A 20,043-nucleotide genomic window follows, 5' to 3' on the forward strand; every position below is an offset into this window, starting at 1 on the left:
CCTCTCATTCCCTGTGCCTTCAAACCTGACCCACGATGGGTCAGAAGGCTCTGGAGAGCATTCCGTGAAGCTTGAAAGGACTGTGGGGACACCTGTCATCATCCAGCCTGGACTCTGCTCTGTATTGCCCATCCAATCTGGCTTGGCTTTGCCATGACATTTACAATCTCAACACCCTCAGATGGTTTTCAGATCTTTATTTCAGGAAGCACTTGGCTACATGAATGTCAAAAAGGACTTGGCTACTAGACATCACTATTTCCCAGAGGTTGCAGGCAAACTTCTGTCATCCTCCCTAATTTGTGTTTGGGAGAGACCTTTAAAAAGCTACTTCCCAGATACAGGCCCTCAAAACATGTCCAGTAGTTACCACCTGTGCAGACACCTAAAGGCGTAGACGACTGCTGGGGAGTCAAGTTCTCCTTTCTGTTTTTTTTTTTAATAAAGAATATATACAGTGTCCATACAATTCTATTCCAGCTTCACAAGCAGGGTTTGGGGCAGTGGGTGGGGAGGAGATGGACCTGAGGGGGAAATCCTGGATAGCAGCCAATGAAGCTAAGATTTTCTCACAGAGATGCAGTGACGTGTACATGAGGATTTTAACTGCTGTTATCAGCAAGCCATTCCTGACATGGCTAACAGCCACAAATCCACAACCTCAGCATTTCAAAAGATATTCTGGACACACTTTCTTCTGTGATCTAAGGGCTTCAGAGACTAGAGAAGTGAAACAGTGTAAATAGTGAATTAGGGCCTGTCAACTTGGAATGGAGACTATCTTGATAAGATAAAACTTCTGGATCTATGCGGCCTCTGACCCACTCATTACAAGGAGACAAATGCAGGATTCCAGGAGCTTAGAAAACACAACTCCAGCAGCAATTTGGTTACTGGCTTACATTTTAGCCTTCCTATGACTTGCCTCCTCACTCTATGTTTCAATTTTCTTATATGTATTTTCTCTGTTAGGTCCCCAAGCAGAAAGCAGACTGTGGTGAATCTGTTTTTCAAATCACAGGACCCCGAGTCCACCTGAAGTTCATTAGTACATGAGAGCCTCAAATTTCTTTTCTGATTTCCACCAAACTCTTTCCCCAGAAAAATTCGAGTATCAGAATTTTATAAATTAATCACTGGAACAAACGCTTTTGATCCCCTGACCACAAAGTACTTAAAATACCAGAGGGAAATAAATCCTGCCATGGAAGGAGACGCTCAGTACATACAACATTCTGGATCCTTTCTAATCCACAGCCAGCATCTATCTTTGGGGAAAACGTATTCAGAAGTTCAGGAAATTAACCGTTATTACTTGACATCCCAGAGCACTTGGATTGTATACGTTTATTGTTCAAATAATGCACAGGACATGCTAGTTTGATGTAAGGATCGAGGCACATACTGAAAGCCTCCATTCCTGACAACAGCTCCCCAGGAAAACCCTGAGCATCGTTAGTTGCTTCTTCATCTTCTTCATCTCCTATAGTTGGTTCAAGCTGTCTAGTCCTTGGGGACGAGTTAACAGCACAGCTTGCAAATAGATTTTTTTCCCCCAGAAAACAGAAATTCAGCAGCCCACCAGAACTGTCACCAGCCCTTCCCACACTTACCAGTGCCATAGGGAGGATGCAGCCGATGGCAGAGAGCATCAACGGCCTGAAAAAATACAGGTGGTAGTTTCAATTTTTATTTAGAATTCTTACTTGCCAACTGCCTGAAATCTTTTAAGGCTACCCGAATAGGGCTCCATGCCTCAGCCTGTTGTTAAGCCACTTCATGGTCCAATCACATTTGTTAACAAACACTAGTGGTCATTCACCAAAAGGCAGAGAGGAAGGAAAGGAGTGAACTGTTGGCCAGCTTCTGGGTCTAGGGTAGGAAGGGATGTAATATGGGAAAACTATCCGAAAGAGATCAAGACGGATGGATTCAAGTCTTGGAGGGTAGAAGGTGAGGTGAGAAAGTACTGAAGGAATAAGAGAAAGAAGCAAGGTTAAAGCACAGAGACAAAACAGAAGGTGAACACCAGGCCAGAATGGGGCAAATCAGCGGTGCTGGTGGTAGTGGCAAGACCCAGCCCTCGAGTCTAATTTCGGCGGTGGGCCTTCACCTCTCCCGTACTTCACACCTCCATACTCTCGGGCTCTAAAAGGTCCGCTCTCCGGCGCCTTATTCTAACTTTGCTTCCTTGCATTTTCTCTCCATGGAGGGAGAGCTGACTGGTAATTGAGGCACCCACATGTTATAAATGCTCTACAAAATCTGATTAATGAACATTAATTTGAAGATTTCTCTCCAGTCTAACCTTAATTTAGTTCTGTTATGGTCTCTGATCATTAAAATCAATGCCAAAAACATCTAAAGACTTGACTAACTACAGTTACTTATGAAAAATACAATAAAACAAAAATACAAAAGTCATCCCTTCCTTGACCTTGAGGGCACTTTATTATGAAAAACTCTGGGCATCTACATAAGTGAAGAGTATGATGAAACCCATGTACCCATCACCTAGTTCCAACATCAACTCAGAACCAGGCTATACCCTACCTACCCCACTACCCTCGAGATTATTGCAAGGTAAATCTCAGCCAGCATATCTTTTCGGGTTTGCATTTCAATGAAAATCTTCTGGGAAATACTTAGTACAAAAGGCAGATTACAGCCCCTTCTAGAATTCCATATGGTTTTTCAGGGAGGAGCCATATACAGGTAGGATGACTACTACTTTAGTGAACCAAAGTCCTATCCGTTAATCACAACCAAAAGAAATGCAGATAGGAGCTCATAGCCAATGAATAACACACAGTAGGACTAAAGGCCAAGTCTCCTACCATCTTCCTGTAGCTACAAGCCCATCTTGTCTATATGTGATTTCAAATGATGCACTGTCTCTTCCAGCTATGGCGACTGTGAGGAGGGCAAAGGAGAGGGAGTACCAGACACTTGTAGGGAGTTCCAGCCAGATCACCTCTCTTGTCCAGAGGGTACCTCAGAGCCCAGCATATCTTAGTGACAAAGCCGCAAACTCCAACAGCATGTTTCAAAGACAGAGCCACTGACTGCTGCTGTTAACTATGCTCAAAACATATCACGTTTCTATACACCTATATGTTTATGTAAATAAACCTCCATCGGAATGAAGTTGTTTTCTAGGGGAAGAGGTTTTTCACACCACTTCCCTCCTCTGTCATACCTAAGACCTAGAACAATGCCTGTGCCAGGGCTAGGTCCCATATTCTAACACTTCCCTCCGCCTGGCTCCTGTGGTCTCAGCTGAAATCACTGCCTATCCACAGCCTTCTCCAGAGCCCCGGCAGGCAGGCAGGCAGGCATCAAAGCCTTCCAAGCCCTCAGGGGGTGCACAATCTAGCAGGAGAGGCCAGATACGGATCTAGAAAGGAAGGTTTAAAGGGGGAAAAAAAAGGACGGTGAACTGAGAGGTCTTTTAATGTGACAGGAATGGCAGAGATGCTGACAGGAGGTTTGAGGAGCCAAAAATCAAACATTAGGGAGCAGAGCAGGAAAGAGTTCAGGCTGGAATCTGGAGAAACCACTTCAAGTTTCTCAACAGAGCAAAATAAAATAGTGTTTTCAGCGGCTGTGTCAGAAAATATGGAATAGAAGCAGAAAAGGTTTTATTTATGCATACCTGCTTTCTGTCTTATCATTCTAAAAAAGGAGGAGGCAGAAAATAAAGGCCAAGAGACCTTTAAATTATTTTATGGTAGAGGTTAAACTGTTCTTTCCCCCATCTTTCTTAGCATCTATCTAAAAGTTAAAACAACAGAAGATACTCAGAAACACGTTTTATTGAGAATCATCAAATTCTCAACCTATCCCAATTACAGCAAACTCTTAACCTACTCCAATTATCACTGAACAAAAAATAAATGTTCATAAAAAGCATTTTGATGAAAAGGAACAATACCTGCCACTCCATCCCACCCCATCCTGATCCTCTCCCAGTTTTCCTAGCCAGGACAAATCTCTCCCAGTCACTTGTCTGGGTTCTTCTGGTTGTTACCAACATCACTGAGCATGCCCGTAATTCTCCACCAGACCTAGCCTACTTATGCCACTCCCTACCCACTCCCATCCCAGCCCCAACTTCTGAATATTTAAATCACTATTTTCAGTTCCTCTATCTGTAGCCTGTGTAATCTTAAGACATTGTTTACAGGACCAGAGTTGCATTTCCACCCCTGAGCTTCTAATGGCACTCTCCGTGGCCCACTCAAAGAATGTTTGTACATCTGGCATAAATACATTAGTAGCAGCTGCCAATCACGCGTACTTGTGCCACATGGTGTGTTCGCTTTGTATTTATTTGACTTGTGATTTTTGTGTGTAGTTTTTCTGCTTTCCATGGGAATTCTAATTCCCTTCCCCCTTATGACGAGTTCTATGGTTTCTCACCATCTTCCAACTTCTTCATTCTATCTATTGCTAGGAATCCACCTCACTCCTATTCCAGAAGAAATTTTTCTTGGATCCCACCAAGTTTCTGTTCCAATCTGGGCTGACCATTTTCCAGGCCTGCTACAAGCAGAACATGGGATTTTTCATTAGACTGCCAAGTTAGTTTAATTATTTCTTGAATTATTATTTTTCTTTTTTGATCTTCATCTTGAATCACTTCAGCAAAGGTACAGAAGTAAATTTTTGGAGTCCTTGCTCATCTGAAAATAAGTTTATTTTTGCAATGACAGAATTGTAGATTAAAAACTCTTTTCCCTCAGGACTTGGAAGACCATTGCACCACTGTCTTCTGCTTGTCAATGCTGGAGACTGGAGACATGAGTCCCATGTCTTTTAGGAGACCTGGTATATCTTTATGGAAACCTTTAAGGTTTTCTGTTCTTGTTTTTCTGAAATTTCATAGGGACAATTCTGGCAATGGCTCTTTCTTTACCCTTCTGGGCAACAGACAGACACTTTCAATACAAAAACTGTTCCTCCCTCTGGCTCTTGGAAATCTTCTTCTTTTACTTTTTTGATCTTTTCTTTCCTTCAATTTTTTTTGTTCTCACTTGCCACAAATTCTGGTAAATCCTGGGTATCTGGATTGATCTCCATGTCTCTGTTTTTTCACACACCCACACACAAATACATATATATATATAGCCTGTATTTTGGCTTTATGTTGAGAGATTTTCTTGGTTTTATCTTCTGATCTATCTATGGTATATTTTTTAACTTGGCAAACCCATAATTCATCTTCACAGGTTCTTTTCTGCTTTGATTTTCTTCCTGATGGCATCTCTGATTGTTTTATAGAAGCCACATCTTCTTGAGTATCTTGGCAAATACTACATGCTGCTGCTGCTGCTAAGTCGCTTCAGTCGTGTCCGACTCTGTGCGACCCCATAGACAGCAGCCCACTAGGCTCCTCTGTCCCTGGGATTCTCCAGGCAAGAATACTGGAGTGGGTTGCCATTTCCTTCTCCAATGCATGAAAGTGAAAAGTGAAAGTGAAGTCACTCAGTCGTGCCCGACTCTTAGCGACCCCAAGGACTGGAGCCTACAAGGCTCCTCCGTCCATGGGATTTTCCAGGCAAGAGTACTGGAGTGGGGTGCCATTGCCTTCTCCGAAATACTACATAGTGCACTTTTAAAAACAAGTAAAATTACTTATTGGTCTACATCAGTTACAGTCAATTTCTCTGTTTCTCTTTCATTATGCATGTTTTCCTCAAATGTCTGGGGATTCTTGGTTAGAATCACCATTCAAAATAAACAAAATGAAGGGCAACAAGGGGGATGAAGTACTGATACCAGGCTACAACTTGGAAGAACCTCAAAAACTTATGCTAAGAGAGCCACCAGCCACACAAGGTCACATATTCATGATTCCATTTCTATAACATATATAGGTAAATCCAGAGATACAGAAAGCAGATTTGTTGTTGCCAGAGACACAGGGAGTGGAGAGTATACATGCTTACTGGGTATCAAGTTTCCGTTTGAGGGTGATGAAAATGTTCTGCAACTAGATGAAGAAGATGACTGCCCAACACCATGAGTGTATTAACATGCCACTGAACTGTACACTTTCAAAAGTGAATTTTATGTGGATGTTACAATTTGTAAAAAGGGAGTCTCAGGAAATGAACCCTAACTCTATGCACATGAACAGAACCATGCAACTGCCAGGCTTCTCTTTAGGGTGAACGATCAGAAGCAGCTATTATTCAAGACTCAAAGGCTCCCAAAATGACAAATAAAGATAGCTAAATCTGATCTTCTCTAAGTGCCTTATGTCCCTAAGATTATCCAGATTATTTTGCCAAGAGAGAGACCAAGTGGGGGCAGGGCTGACTGTCCCACATACAGACCTTTAATTAATCCTCCCATCTGCAGCACATTTACCTTCTCCAGTCTAAGTCAGTCAGATCAAAGTCCACAACCTCTTCAAAGACATGCTGGACAAACCGGCTCCCATGTGCAATGATGTTCCATATGCTCCCCCTACATGTTCTCTTTGTTATTCTGTGTTTGTAACATATATTTCGGAGAAGGCAATGGCACCCCACTCCAGTACTTTTGCCTGGAAAATCCCATGGACAGAGGAGCCTGGTAGGCTGTAGTCCATGGGCTCGCTAGAGTCGGACACGACTGAGCGACTTCACTTTCACTTTTCACTTTCATGCATTGGAGAAGGAAATGGCAACCCACTCCAGTGTTCTTGCCTGGAGAATCCCAGGGATGGGGGAGCCTGGTGGGCTGCCGTCTATGGGGTCGCACAGAGTCAGACACGACTGAAGCAACTTAGTAGCAGCAGCAGCAACATATATTTGCCTTTACCTTCATTTTCATGGTATTTAAAAATGGAGAAGCACTTCCATATTTACCTCATGCTCTTTAATAATCTTTCTGCCCTCCTCAGCTCACTGGGCAATCATTAATTTATTTTCCTTTAAAACAGATAAGTTTGTATTTTCTAGCATGTTATATGATTGAAATCATAAATTGCTTATTCCCCCCCACCACCACCCCTGAGTCCCCTCATGCAGAATATTCTGAGATTTATCAATGGTACTTGTATGAGCACCCCACTCTCTTTATATTGATGAGAGCGTGCTGTTCTGCGGGTAAGCCACTATTTGTTCATTCATCTGTTTGTAGATATTTAGGTTGTTTCCAGTTTTTGGCTATTGCAAATCAAACTGCTCTAGAGAGCCAAATACCAAACAAAAACAAATGCAGAAGGGACAAATGTATGTGAGGGCAGCCAACCAACTTGAAGCAAAGACTTGTATTCTACTAGAGTGTCATAAAATGAAAAGCCTTTAAAGTATTCACACTGTATTTATGATTGCAGATACTATTAGTCATTTTCACAGCTACTCATTATCAATGCGGACAGAAGAACCCACTTTTATTTTGATAAGGAAATATGAAGTTATATTTAGATATCAAAAATATCACAGGAATCCTATCCAATTTGTGAGTACAGGTGGGCAGTTTACATCCTACTCCCATTCTGGTTACAAAACCAGCTCACTCCAAATGTTGGATGTATCTTTTCGCAGCCAAAAGAAGATGTACTACTCACTCCTCATTTCAACTGGATTGTTTCACAATTTTTTTTGTATTTCCACAGGAATATAATGTCAAATACCTCATCTCACCTCTGAAGATTGTTTTATTACATCTGCACGAAGTTCAAACGTCTTCCATATAAGAACTGCCAAAGCTAAATCTGACACGCACACCAAGCTAGGAACCACACACCTACCAGGTATATACCATCTATATTTGAAAGTCAGCTGGCATCATGGAAGCTCTTAAACAAGCATATCGTCAAACGGAAACATACAGAAGTAGAGCCTTGGGGTTAGATGCTCAACTTTTACAATTATTGGCCTGGGCTTATTTAGACAGTCATATCAACAACAAGCAACACTTACTGAGATCAAAACATAACCAGGCATTTTTGCTCAGTGCTGTTTTTACAAAGAAAAAGTACGGACCTTCATCTCAAAGAGTTCAATTCCTGGCATACAAACAACTAGTATCAGTATATATCAAGAAACATGCAAAAAGGGGGGCAGAGTAAGTGTCTGAATCTGCCTGGAGATCAGAGAGGGCTTCACGGGAGAAGGGAGCCAAGGGTAAGTCCCCAGTTTCCAGCCTGGTGGATGGTGGTATCACCGATAAAGATAGAGAATCCAGAAAGCCAGGTTGGATGGCACTGGAATATTGTAAAAGGCAGCAAGACTGGAAAATGATGGTGAGCGCACTGAAGAGACCAGTAAAAGTCTAAAACAAGGGAAAAAGGAAATATGTGGGTAGAGCATGTACTGGGCAGGAAAGAAACTGCTAGTCAAAGAGAGCAGCATTCCCAGATAGAGACCACTCTTTGTTCACGACTATAAGAACAGCTCTGTTGTCCTGTTAAACTCTCCAAACAAACATCTCGCTCTTCCTGCATGTTCCTTCCTCTATTTATGATTGATTACTTGTGGTTATCACAGCAAAACCATTTCATGGTTATAAAGGGTTATGATAGGCTAGAGAAAAGAGAACACAACACAAGCTTCGAATTCTGAAATTCATGTCAGTTTAAGTAATCAAGCCACAGCAGGACACATTTCAGGTTAAGCAGGATGCAAAGCTTCCTGCTGTCTCAGTCTATACCTCTTCTCAAATCTTTGCTCTAACTCTTCCCTCTTTCAGACAGAGAAATCAAATCCTTTACATTTTCCTAGGGCAGCAGGGGAGCAAAACTGGGGCAGAGCAAAAGTTAAAGTCCTTGGGGGTGTTTGGGAATTCCCTGGTGGTCCAGTGGTTAGGGCTCTGTGCTTCCACTGCAGGGGCCACAGGTTTGATCCCTGGCTGGGGAACTAAAGATCCCACATGGTGTGTGGCAAGGCAGAAAAAAAAAAGTAAGGTGGCATCTTAAAAACAGGATCCTTAGTAAAGGATCGCAGAATGAAGTAAGCTATGCAAGCTAAGCACTTCAGCAAGGAGTGCCATCAACGCAGGCACGAGACCAACACTGCAGTTAACTAGAAATGCAGAAACAAAAGACAAGACCATATTCCCCTATAACCTCTTTCTGGTCCCAATTCAAAATTCAGTTTGTGTTATTTTTACTTTTCTTATCATAGGCCCCACGAGAAGGACATCCGAGTATTTGGATGAGGGCAAGAGAGCCCCAAGTCCATGATCCAAGTACTGCAGGCACACTCAGAAGCGTCAGTCAGTAACACATCACCCAGAACCTTCTGCAATTTGGTTCCTACCCTGTGACTCAAAACGCACAATCCTGAGAATGTGTTCCAAGGAACCACAGCACACATGTGACAGCAATATTCTCGTTCTTCAACTCTTGCCCTGCTTCTACCGTGACCATGTTTAAACACTCACGTGCCAGGCACTTTACGTGCATTATCTCACTTAATGCTGTGAAGAAGGTATTAATGATCACTACTTCATAGATGAGGAAACTGAAGCTTACAGATGTTGAGAAACTTGCCCATGGTCATGTTATATTACACAGCAGAAGAGGAAGCGGGGCTCAGGCTAGCCTGACCACTAGTAGCGCAGACTCAACAACACACGGGCCGCGCCCATGAACATGCTCACAGCAATATAACCAGTCCCCGCAACTGTGACACACAAGTACTCCCCTAAATGCCTGACGGGGAAAGCCGGAGCAAATTATGGTTCAAAAACAAGACAATGTGTTATACATAAAACAACATATGAGGATGAAGTATAAACAAGAGGAAGTGTTTGAAATTCACATTTTTAAAGACAGAATATATAAATACATGCACATAATGAATACTGGAATGTACTGTCACCCAGAGTAGAGATTTTTCCATTTTGTTCCCAGCTATTTTCCCAGTGCCTAACACACAGCAGATGCTCAATAAATACTAGCTGAATGAATGAATTGCGGAACAGTAACATATCTGTGAATATGGACAAGACCTATGGGATAATAAGCAAGGAGGAAAGCTTTTATTTTAGGCTAACAAAATTATGAATGGTATTCTTTAGTGGAATTAGAATCACCCCCTTGATCACACAGTTCCTAAGGCAGTGTGCAAGTACAACAAAAGACCAGAATGAAAGCTGGCCTTGAATCTCATGGAGAGCTTCTTTTCCAAAAGGCAGGGAGCATGTGGTACGTGGTGCCAGGTACACAGTGAGGGCACAAAGTCAATGATAACAATAACCTTTCTAAGCTGGCCAGACAGGGATAACTCTAGCACTAGTCGCTCTTAGGCAATTCTCAGTGTCACTCTGGACATTTCTCATCTCCCTTTAAAAAATACATTTACACACCAGTAAAACACTTATCAGACTTCCAGACTAAAAAGCATGGTGAAGTATGTCAACACATCCACTAATGACCAACTATTTGAAACACAAGAATTTAATCTAGATTCTAGTGAGATAGAGGCACGCAAAGGAACCTGACATCAGATCATAAAAATAGAAATTAGATGGGCGCTCAGCACACAAACATTTATAGTGTTACTGGGCCCAGCTTAAAGACACTTTCCCATGAGCAGTAACATGAAAACAACCATTACTTGGGGTTAATTAATGAATGTATAAATAAAACTAACACATGTTCTTATATTCAGCTATACCAGGATACAAGAAAGTTAATTTAATAAATACAATTAGTCTTTTCCAGATGTTATATAAGAACTTAGTGCTACTTGAGAGAAAAGATAAATATAAGGTAATTCATGATTCACCCACAAAAGGGAAAAATGACCCACAGAAGAAGTTGGAGAGATTTTCCAGCCACAATTTGCTGAACAGCAAGCACTAGATCTTAAAACAAATTCAAGCAAGAGGGTGGCAGAATAGTCTTCTGGGGAACATTCCCCAGCTCTACTGCAGTTAATACAGCAATTTGTGAGGCAAGAACTATAGTAAAAACACTCCCAATAATCAGTTTATATCTCTAACCCTATTTGAAGAAAACCAGGCTTGAGAAAAGTGAGCAGCACAGTTCAGGACTGAAGTTTAAAAAAATCTAATTCTTTCCTTCAACAGTAAAGACACTTTAGGTGGCATTCATGATCTTCTATTTTATTCCTTTTTACCTAAACATCTGAGTCTCCACTTCAGCCCAAAAGGTAACTTCCCGGCCCCATGCCTAACTGACCCGGGGAATTCTGTTACTCCCACTCCTGCCACATCCCATCTTGAGGTTCTCTTAACAACATAAAGCTCACAGAGCTCACGGCAGCTCTATGGACCAGATCTAGTCCAAAATGGACTCTTTCTTCTCCTTTCTGAAGCCCGGGCGGGGCTCTGAGCAGCAACTTCCCACCTTCCCTGCCCACAGCCCTAACAAACTGCTGAGAGAAGGAGCACAATGCGGGAGGCACCTCCAGCCCATCAGCAGTCAAAGCCAGCCTGGGCTCTGTCTGGGGCTGGACCGTGACTGAGCCCCTTCTTGAGCAGCCTGACAGCAAATGCCCCCTGAGATTCAGGGAACAAGTACCAGCAGGATTCACTGAATGATGAAATTCTTCCAAGTTAAAGTGAAAACGAAGTCGCTCAGTCGTGTCCGACTCTTTGCAACCCCGTGGACTGTAGCCCACCAAGCTCCTCCGTCCATGGGATTCTCCAGGCAAGAATACTGGAGTGGGTTGCCATTTCCTTCTCCAGGGGATCTTCCCGACCCAGGGATCAAACCCAGGTCTCCCACATTGCAGGCAGACGCTTTAACCTCTGAGCCACCAGGGAAGCCCACATTTTGTAATAAAAAGGGCCTGTTATTACTAGAGAAGGCCTCCCAAATCTATCGCAGCAACAATACTTTTTTGTGTAAGTTTCATATAAAGACCAGGTAACTTTGCTCATTTTTTGAAGACTTGAATATCACTAAAATATTCGTCAGAGATTTCCCCCTCTTATATCACAATCCACCTCACTGGCAACCATTTCATCTTTCATAACTATTCCATTCGTGTAGGATGACAGCTCATTCTCTAAACAAGGCTTCTGTTTTGCCATTATTTGAACATCAGCAGTTTTCCCTCTACCCCATAACAGGTAAGCATTTTCTCCTTTGTCTATTCTCAGCCCTGAATTTGATTTTTCTGGGCACTTTCTTTTCTCAATTAATGATCTTACTTAAGAACTGGTCGCAGAATACATATAGGAAGTTACCCTCTGATAGCAAGGGCCCTCACTAAACCAAAAGCCCAGTGTCCCAGACAGCTGGGAATTTTCTGCCTAAGAGACTGGAAATCCCAAAAGGTAACAGAAGGTTTAACTATAGTTAGTCTACAGCTCATCCACAGGCGACTGCCAGAACACAACAGAATAAAAAACACCGATCAGTGGCTAACTGATGCCACTTCTCCAACTCAGCTTTTGCTCATGGACAGCTAGCTGTTCATGAGGCTCTAACGTGAAACTACACACACATCACATTTCCTATTAGCCAAATAACACCTAAACCGTGTTAAAGAAATATCTCAATAAGTCACGAGTGTGCAAACAGCACGTGATTGGTGAGGGAAATCAGCAGTGATCTGGGTGACGATTACTGAGCTCCTTTCTCACAGACACATGTAACAGGAGTGTGAGTAGCTAAAGCACCCGTGAACACCATTCTCTAAACTCAACACTTCAATGACTTCCTCTTACCTCAAAAAATTTCAAATGCACAAGTAAAACCAATGCTAGGTTTTAGCCAGCCTGAAAGAGGAAGAATGTGTGATTCCTTCTTCCTGTACTCTTGACCAAGCCGTTTCTGCCTGTCCTCCTTGGTCAAATTCCTGCACCTCTTAGAACACCACGGAGCCCCCTTACACTCAGCCAAGCCACCAGAAGAGCCAGGACCTTGGCTGCCCAGGCCCAGAATGGAAATGGTGTTAATACACTCCTCAGTGAGGGAGGGGAAAAAAAAATCCAGCTTCCTTTTCTACCATCATCCAGAATTTCATGGATTATTTTCCTCTCTGCATTATTTTCCCTTTAACCCATTCCTGGGGTTTCAACTTTCTTCCTTCTCTCTTTGTTCCTTCATCTCTGTTCCCGGTTCTTTTTGTCCTATTTTTCCTGATCTTGCAGGCAAGAATAATGCCCTTTTACAACAGTAGAGGACGGGCAGCACGGACTAGGGAATCGAGCTCATACCAATAAAATCAGCGACATCATCAGCAGTTGACAAAATCCACAGTGCCCCCAAAGTATTCAATGCCTGCTATGGATGAACACTGTGATAGGAATGACGGGGGAGACGAGATAAAAAAGTAGTTTCTGCCCTCTGTCAAGTGACAAGCAGTGAAGAGAACATCCCCAAATATGTGAAAACATAAAAACAACATCAAGCAGTTAGAAGATTGCACTATATGAATTAATAGACTTGGGTTGTAACATGTGGGCCCTGGGTCCACAACAGAAGCCAACCACTGTGTTCTAGAAGGTTGCAAGGAGGCTTACTCAGGGAGGGTACAAGGTAGGCCTGAAAGAGCCGTGAGGGTCCGAACAATTAAGGAGAGGGCCTCCCCAGGCCCACAACAAGATAGCCTAATAAAAAGGAAAGCAGTAAAATGGTATATTTTATGGGTTTTACTACAATTAAAAAAAAAAGGAGGAAAAGGCCTGTGCCCCTCTGCTGTCTCCAGCAGAGAAAGAAAGTTGGCACGGGGGCTTAACAAACTGAGAGTTCCTGTGCATAGGTGGAAACATCCTGATGAACTTTGCCAACTGATACTGTCCAGAACCACATACCCGACAATTCCTTCTCTAATTTTAAATACCAACACCATGTAAAATATGGTTGAAGAAAAAGAAACTAGTTGACCAGAGAGGGAGAGGTGGGAATAATGACAAAGGAAGAGATCTGAGATCTCTTTTCTCCCAGGGAAATGCCCCAGCAACTCTGCTATTGTTATGAGCAGAAATCCCTAACCCAGAGGTTCCAATGGGTCTTCATTCTTCGAGTTTTCTGCTGAGCGCGAGAGAAGAAACCTGCCCATTTCTAGAAGTGAGTTGCACAAAATCTTTAGCTTTCAGCTTCTAGCTAGCTGCTAATAAAGGCCTAAGTATCCAAATCCAAGGTATTAGTTAACATTTGCTGATCACCTGGAAAAAAAAAAATTCCTAGACTAGTAGGATAAAGCAACTTTTACAGTACGGCACACCTTCGTTATTTCCATTTCAATACCAAAACGAACATTATTTGGTTGAAATCATGCCAATGTGCTCTTGATCTTCAGTTTTAGCGAACAACAAAATCCATGCAACAGCTCCTGAAAGGAAGGTCAGTGAAAACAGTAAAGTAGGAGAAATGTTCCCACTTTCACATGATGGTCCACGTGAGAGGACAAACGTGCTGGGACACTGTCTAAACGACTATGATAATTCACAGTCAATGGTGTCCCGTGTGTTTTACTCTGTACTAGTTCGATATTATGTAATACAAAATGTCCATTGTGAGGATAATACCTGGCTTAAGGTGCAAGACATTGAAAACCATGCTAGTTTAAGTGTTAAAAATAATCATCAATTCTGTTACTTACAATTTCACACCCCCTCAAATCAATGAAATACAAGCTATGAGAACTTACTTTATTCTTAGTTACTGCTAAAATTCCTTTCAACATCAGACATTAGTCACCAGTATATGAAACAAATGAACTCATTAGCCTAGAAGCACTGATTCCTCACAGCAAACAGGGAGATCTAGGAGCTTCTCTTAAGATATTTATCAATCGCCCACACACTGTTGGGTGATTCTGATGCTTATCCTCTTTTATGAGGATAAAATCTCATAAAATTTCATAAGACTTTCTGAAACAAGTGTTAATCTACACAGCTCTGCTTCTGTGTATTTCTGGTCTATTTCCCCTAAATCCACTCCACCCCACCTTTCTAATTCCTAGTAGTCTGAGAAGCTGAGGTCCTCTGATATGTACCTTAGACAACGCAAATATATCAGATGTGTCCAGAGGATGCAACACATAATTCAGTTAGGTTTCAAGCTACAGGCCATCTAACCAGGCCGGAGGAGACTTTAAAACAGCTCATATTTAGATTTAATTTCAGGGATTACACTTGGGAGCTGACAACACTGCTCACCTTTAGGACAGAAGCTAAGCTGGTCATGTGCTCATTGAGGGCACCCTCGGACTCCTTGTAGGTCAAGCACGTGAACTGGTACTCCTCAGGGTCGAAGGAGTCGGCCCCCTGCTGCTCCACATCGCTGGCCACTCCCACGTAATAGTCCTCTATGTCCCCAGGGTCCTCGTCCTCTTCCTCCTCCTCACAATTTGGGTCATAGTCCTCTTCGTTGCTGTCAGACCCCTGGCTGTTCATGTCCACAGACATCTTAACATCCAGTCAAGTTGCAGATCAGGAAAGCAGTTTTTTTCCCTCCCCCCAAACTTCACCACTTTCTCAAACTCATTAGTGTTTTTGTCTTCTAAGGGAGGAAAAGAAAAAAATATGTGTTAGTTACTTTCACTGTGAAAAGGTGTAACAGAAATCATTCAGGAACCAAAATGGCACAGCACTGGTCCTACCCCTATGATGGCCTATTCCAACTCTCCTCTCATCCAGGAAACCTCACCATCATCTCCCTGCCCAGGCTTTTCAAAGGGAAACCCTTTCCTGGAGGGGCAGAAGCAGTTAACAATGGTAACTTCACATGAAGGGTCTGGCATGAAAGAGTAAGGCTGTCTGTTCCATGTCAAGGAGTCAAATTCCCACAGAGTTGTCCTTCCTGCCAGGGTCCTTAAGAGAGAAGCACATTCCCACAGCTGATTGCCCAGAGTGGAAGTATCCTAGAGGCTAAAGAGCCAATGTTTAAATTTTCTCAGCCAACCGTGCCCTACTGAGTGGTGACACAGAACATAAATAGGGACACAGTTCCATCCCACTACAATTTCTGGGGAAATAATACCAGAGTTTTACAGACATTGCTCTCAGATATATGGGGGAAAAAGTGCATAGTAAAGAAAAAATAAAAACCACACAGCTCTTCAACATCAACATCCTCCTCTTGTCTGCAAAGGTAACTGATTTTTCCACTTTAAAGGGTTCTACTAATCCTCTAAAAGAGGTACTGAGAGGCAAAGAAACTGACCCAATAGTGAAGGAAAACTACAGATATACTGCTTTGGCAGGATTGAGCCTAGGGAAAAACAGAATCTACTAGAGTAAAGAAACAAGATCAAATGGCAACAGCTACTGAAAAATCCTCATAGATCAAAATGTGACTCAATTACATATAAATGAAAAGAAAATACTAGTTGAAAAAGTAAAACAGTCACATATTTTAACTCTTAGAGACGATTTTGGCAAATACCCATTAACTTCTCTACACAAGAACTATTTCAAGGGACTATTTCCAAGGAACAGTATCAAACAGTGATTTAAATCTAAAACTAAGAGGACCTTAAAATGCAAGAGCATGTAGACTGAATGGAATGAGATAATTTATATAACCAAATCTGGATGAAATACCAAAGTAAATTTAAAACCTATTTGAAGTAGATAATCTCTCCAAAAAATTAATAATGAAAAAAAGATTAAAATGAATGTCTACTGAATATGAAACCAGTCTAAAGGACTACAGAGTCACATTTTAATATTATAAAAATATCAGTGAATCTACCTCCGATATTTTACCTATAAATGCTTAAATTAAAAAAAAAGTCACACTAATGAGAGAGCAATAATATATTTTCAGTTTGACTTTTAACAAATTGTGTTATATGCTAGAACCACCTATCACAACTGAACTTAACTATTTTTCCTTTAGGAGAAAGAATTAATCTTTAAATTAAAAATACCTGTAATTCTTGAAAATCTTGCAGGAAGATGTCACCTAAATAGTCATTCATATAATTTCCATCTAAAATGAAAAAAGATAAATCTATTTACATACTGTAAAATTGGTAGCCTGCGTTCACAAATTTTAAAAATAAAGACATTTAAAAGAACAAGCAGCAAAGGACCAGAAATTATTTTCTTATAAGTCCCACAGAAATCCACTTCATAATTATATATTGACAAGAGTTACATGGCCTTCTAAAAAAAGAAAGTATTTAAAGTAAACAGCTAATAATAATCTAACCTCGGGTAACCAGTTCCCTCTCATGCATTCCCTCTGTTTGAAAGTCCACTACTTTACTTTTTTTTCTTTCATTTGTATTGGAGTGTAGTTGATTTAGAGTGCTGTGTACTACCTCACTTGTATCATTCAGATTTCCTAAGTTAACTACTACAATTTCAATCTTAAATGACAGAGATTGACAAAGCAAATTTTAACTGACTTGAACTGGGCTTTTATCATAAAGTCATCTCCATTGTTGTACTCTAACACTTACAGAATACTGTCAATATTTCAGCTCTCACTTTATTTATGAAAAATTATTTTCAAATAAAAAAAGTCCACAAGAGAAAATAAAACAAAAATTAAAAAAACAAAAAATAAAAAACGGGGGGAGGGTGCAATTTCCTAGTTTTCTAGTGGTTAGGGCTTAAAAAAAAGGAAAAAAAAATGTTCCTAGTACAATACCCAATAGGCAATATTAACACCCATTTTGTACTACTCTTCTGACATGCTCAAGGCCTACTTGACTTTCTCAGAGCTACAGATCCCTCTATCAAAGACTAAATAAGTACCACTCACTTACTTAATCCAAAATTTTAGGTCCATGTTTTTATTCTTTTAAATTTCTTGGAAAACCAGCGATAACTTTCAAAGAAATACTTCTAACACAGACAGGCAAATATAAACTAAATGAAAACCAAAGTCCAAACAATGATTGTGGAAGACGATTTCCAAAATAGTAGAGGAACAACTGATTTTTTAAGTCTGTTTTCTTCTATCTGCATTTTTACGTAAGATACTGCTTATTAGGCATATAAGCATAAATAGCATTACAAATACTGCTCCCATCTATAAAATAATCACTACCAAAGACAGCTTTCATTTAATGAGAGCCAATTTCAGGTCAGACTCATTCTCATTAAATGTTTATAACCCTACAAAGTGGCGATCGTCCTCTTCTTACACATGAGGAAACTAGAGTTCAAAAAGATTAAGCAACTTGCCCAGGACCACAGTGCTGACAACCAGTAGAATCCAGCATCATACTTTTCACCAGATCTATGATCTATGAGGACTCACAATGCCCCATTCACCCTCCCACAGAGCCGAATACTATCCAAAGCTACCTACAACCACAACAAAAAAAGCACAGTTTTCACTTTCTCTGGATTTCTTGCCAGGACTGGGGCTTCTCACCAGCTAAATATTCAAGAAGCAGGGGAAAACTTCAGGCTCCCCTCCAAAAAGGGGAAAACCATTTCATACTTACTGGGTGCTCTAGGTCCAGATTTAAATAAAATCTTAATTACTAATCTTTTCAAAGTTAAATATCCCTATTCCGTTTGAAAGAGTGCTGACACTGTTTCAAGGGGCCAGTATGTTATTGCTTCATTAACACAACAGATGATAGATAACGCTTTGATTTCCTTCGGATGTTAAACATTAGCCTTACGTCCCAAACAGGCAAGGAGTAACAGAAATTACTGCGCTCCCCCACCCCGCATCAAAGTCACGTGTTCATAAGAGCTGCCAACCATCCTGGGCTAAGGAATTCAAACGGAAGAATTCTCAGTATAAGGCTGACAAGAACAAGACAACAGACTTTTTGATATCATTGTTTACTCCAGATATATTTAGCACTTAAGTGTCATTTACTAAATCCACATTTCCGAAGAAAACTCGTTGGTACAAAAATATGAACCCTGTCTAATGGAGTAGCCACTAACCACTTGTGGTCATTTACATTTAACTCAAAGATTAAATAAAACCTGACACTTGGATTTTCAGTCGCACTAGCCATAAGTCAATGGCCACGTGTAGCAGCTAGTGGCTATCCTACTGAACAGCAAAGGTACAGAATAGGACCAGTGTGGCAGAAAGTTCTATGGGACAGAGTAACAATCAGTACTGAGGTGAAGTCATCCGAGAACCCGATCGCCTCTCCGGCGGCTACCACAAGCGGCGTCCGGTGAGGCGGCGACGCAGCTCCAGGGCCGCCGGTCCCAATCCCAGGCGCCGGAATATATCCGCGAGGACACGGAGCCCACGCGCAGGGGGCCCCTCACCGGCAGGCGTTAACTAACCGCGCGGGGAGGGGAGCACTGCGAGAGCTCCCGATGATGACCCGAGTGGGGAGCCCCCGGAGGCGCCGCGTTTCCCAGGCACGCCCGGCGGGGAGGGCCTAGATGCGCCCGGCACCAGTCGGTCAGAGGCGCTGGCCTGCGACCTCTCGGCGAACTGCAGGCGGCGGGAGGCGGAAAGACCGAGAGACATCAGGCGCCGGTGCGCCCTGGCCTCGGCCACCGGCAGCTCATCAGCGGGATGGCGGAGAGCCCTGAGACCCAGTACGAGATGCCGGGGGCGCCGGGACCTCGCAGGCAGCGACGAAGGTGGAGCCCCGGCAGGGCTAGGGAGGTGCGCGGAGAGCCCACCCCCTCCCCCGGCCCGCCGGGGTAAACAAGGCCGCGACTGGCGCCGCGCACTTACCGGGAGCCGCAGCCCCGCAGCCGCTGAGCCCGGGCGGGCCAGACCAGGTCGGGCCAGGCCAGAAGAACCGGACCCAGGCGCGGCGGCGGCGGAGGCGGCGGGCCAACGCTGGTCAAGGCCCGCGCTGCTTCCTCCGGCGGAGCCGTCGCCGCAGCTCCGGAAGTGCTCGGAGCGGTTGCGTCACTTCCCGCCCGGGGTCGCCCCGCGGTCGCCGGGGTCGCGACAGGCGCTGGGTAATAACGCCTCTCTGCGGACACTTCTCTCCAGCCCAGCGCAGCGACCGGAGTACGCCCGCCGCACGGCTGGCGCCGACGGCTAGCAAAGGAGAGGCTTCTTGGAAAGCTGTCACGGCATCGCCGCGGGCTTTCGCCTACCAGCGCCCCCGGCCTGGATCCTTTCAACCAGGGTTTTTGTTGTTTTTTTGACGGACTCTCCTCACTTCACTGTACTCGGTGTCCGGCGCGAAGAAGACCTCCAGTCGTTCGTGGAGTGGATAAAGG

The 20,043-nt window shown here is 42.8% G+C and overlaps 1 protein-coding gene and 1 non-coding gene across 5 annotated transcripts in view; one reads left to right on the forward strand and one right to left on the reverse strand.

Moving 5' to 3' along the window:
• Positions 1 to 19,783, reverse strand: part of ARIH2 (ariadne RBR E3 ubiquitin protein ligase 2) — a 37,486-nt gene extending 17,703 nt beyond the window's left edge. The window contains exons 1-3 of one of the 4 annotated variants that reach the window (XM_025272682.3): positions 19,544 to 19,783; positions 16,794 to 16,855; positions 15,079 to 15,421 (exon numbers count right to left, since the gene is read on the reverse strand). In XM_025272682.3, the coding sequence (XP_025128467.1) occupies positions 15,079 to 15,327 (249 nt within the window). In that variant the 5' untranslated portion in view covers positions 15,328 to 15,421; positions 16,794 to 16,855; positions 19,544 to 19,783. Of the gene's footprint in view, positions 1 to 1,613; positions 1,660 to 15,078; positions 15,422 to 16,793; positions 16,856 to 19,140; positions 19,460 to 19,543 lie in introns of those variants that run through there. The other 3 variants (XM_025272681.3, XM_044933570.2, XM_006053216.4) reach the window with 3 other exon arrangements.
• On the forward strand, positions 8,780 to 8,852 carry TRNAG-UCC. The gene has a single exon. It is a non-coding gene; the product is annotated as a tRNA-Gly (tRNA).
• Positions 19,784 to 20,043: the final 260 nt, after the last annotated feature.

The sequence above is a fragment of the Bubalus bubalis genome, chromosome 21 (genome assembly GCF_019923935.1).
Source record: "Bubalus bubalis isolate 160015118507 breed Murrah chromosome 21, NDDB_SH_1, whole genome shotgun sequence".
NCBI lineage: Eukaryota > Metazoa > Chordata > Mammalia > Artiodactyla > Bovidae > Bubalus > Bubalus bubalis.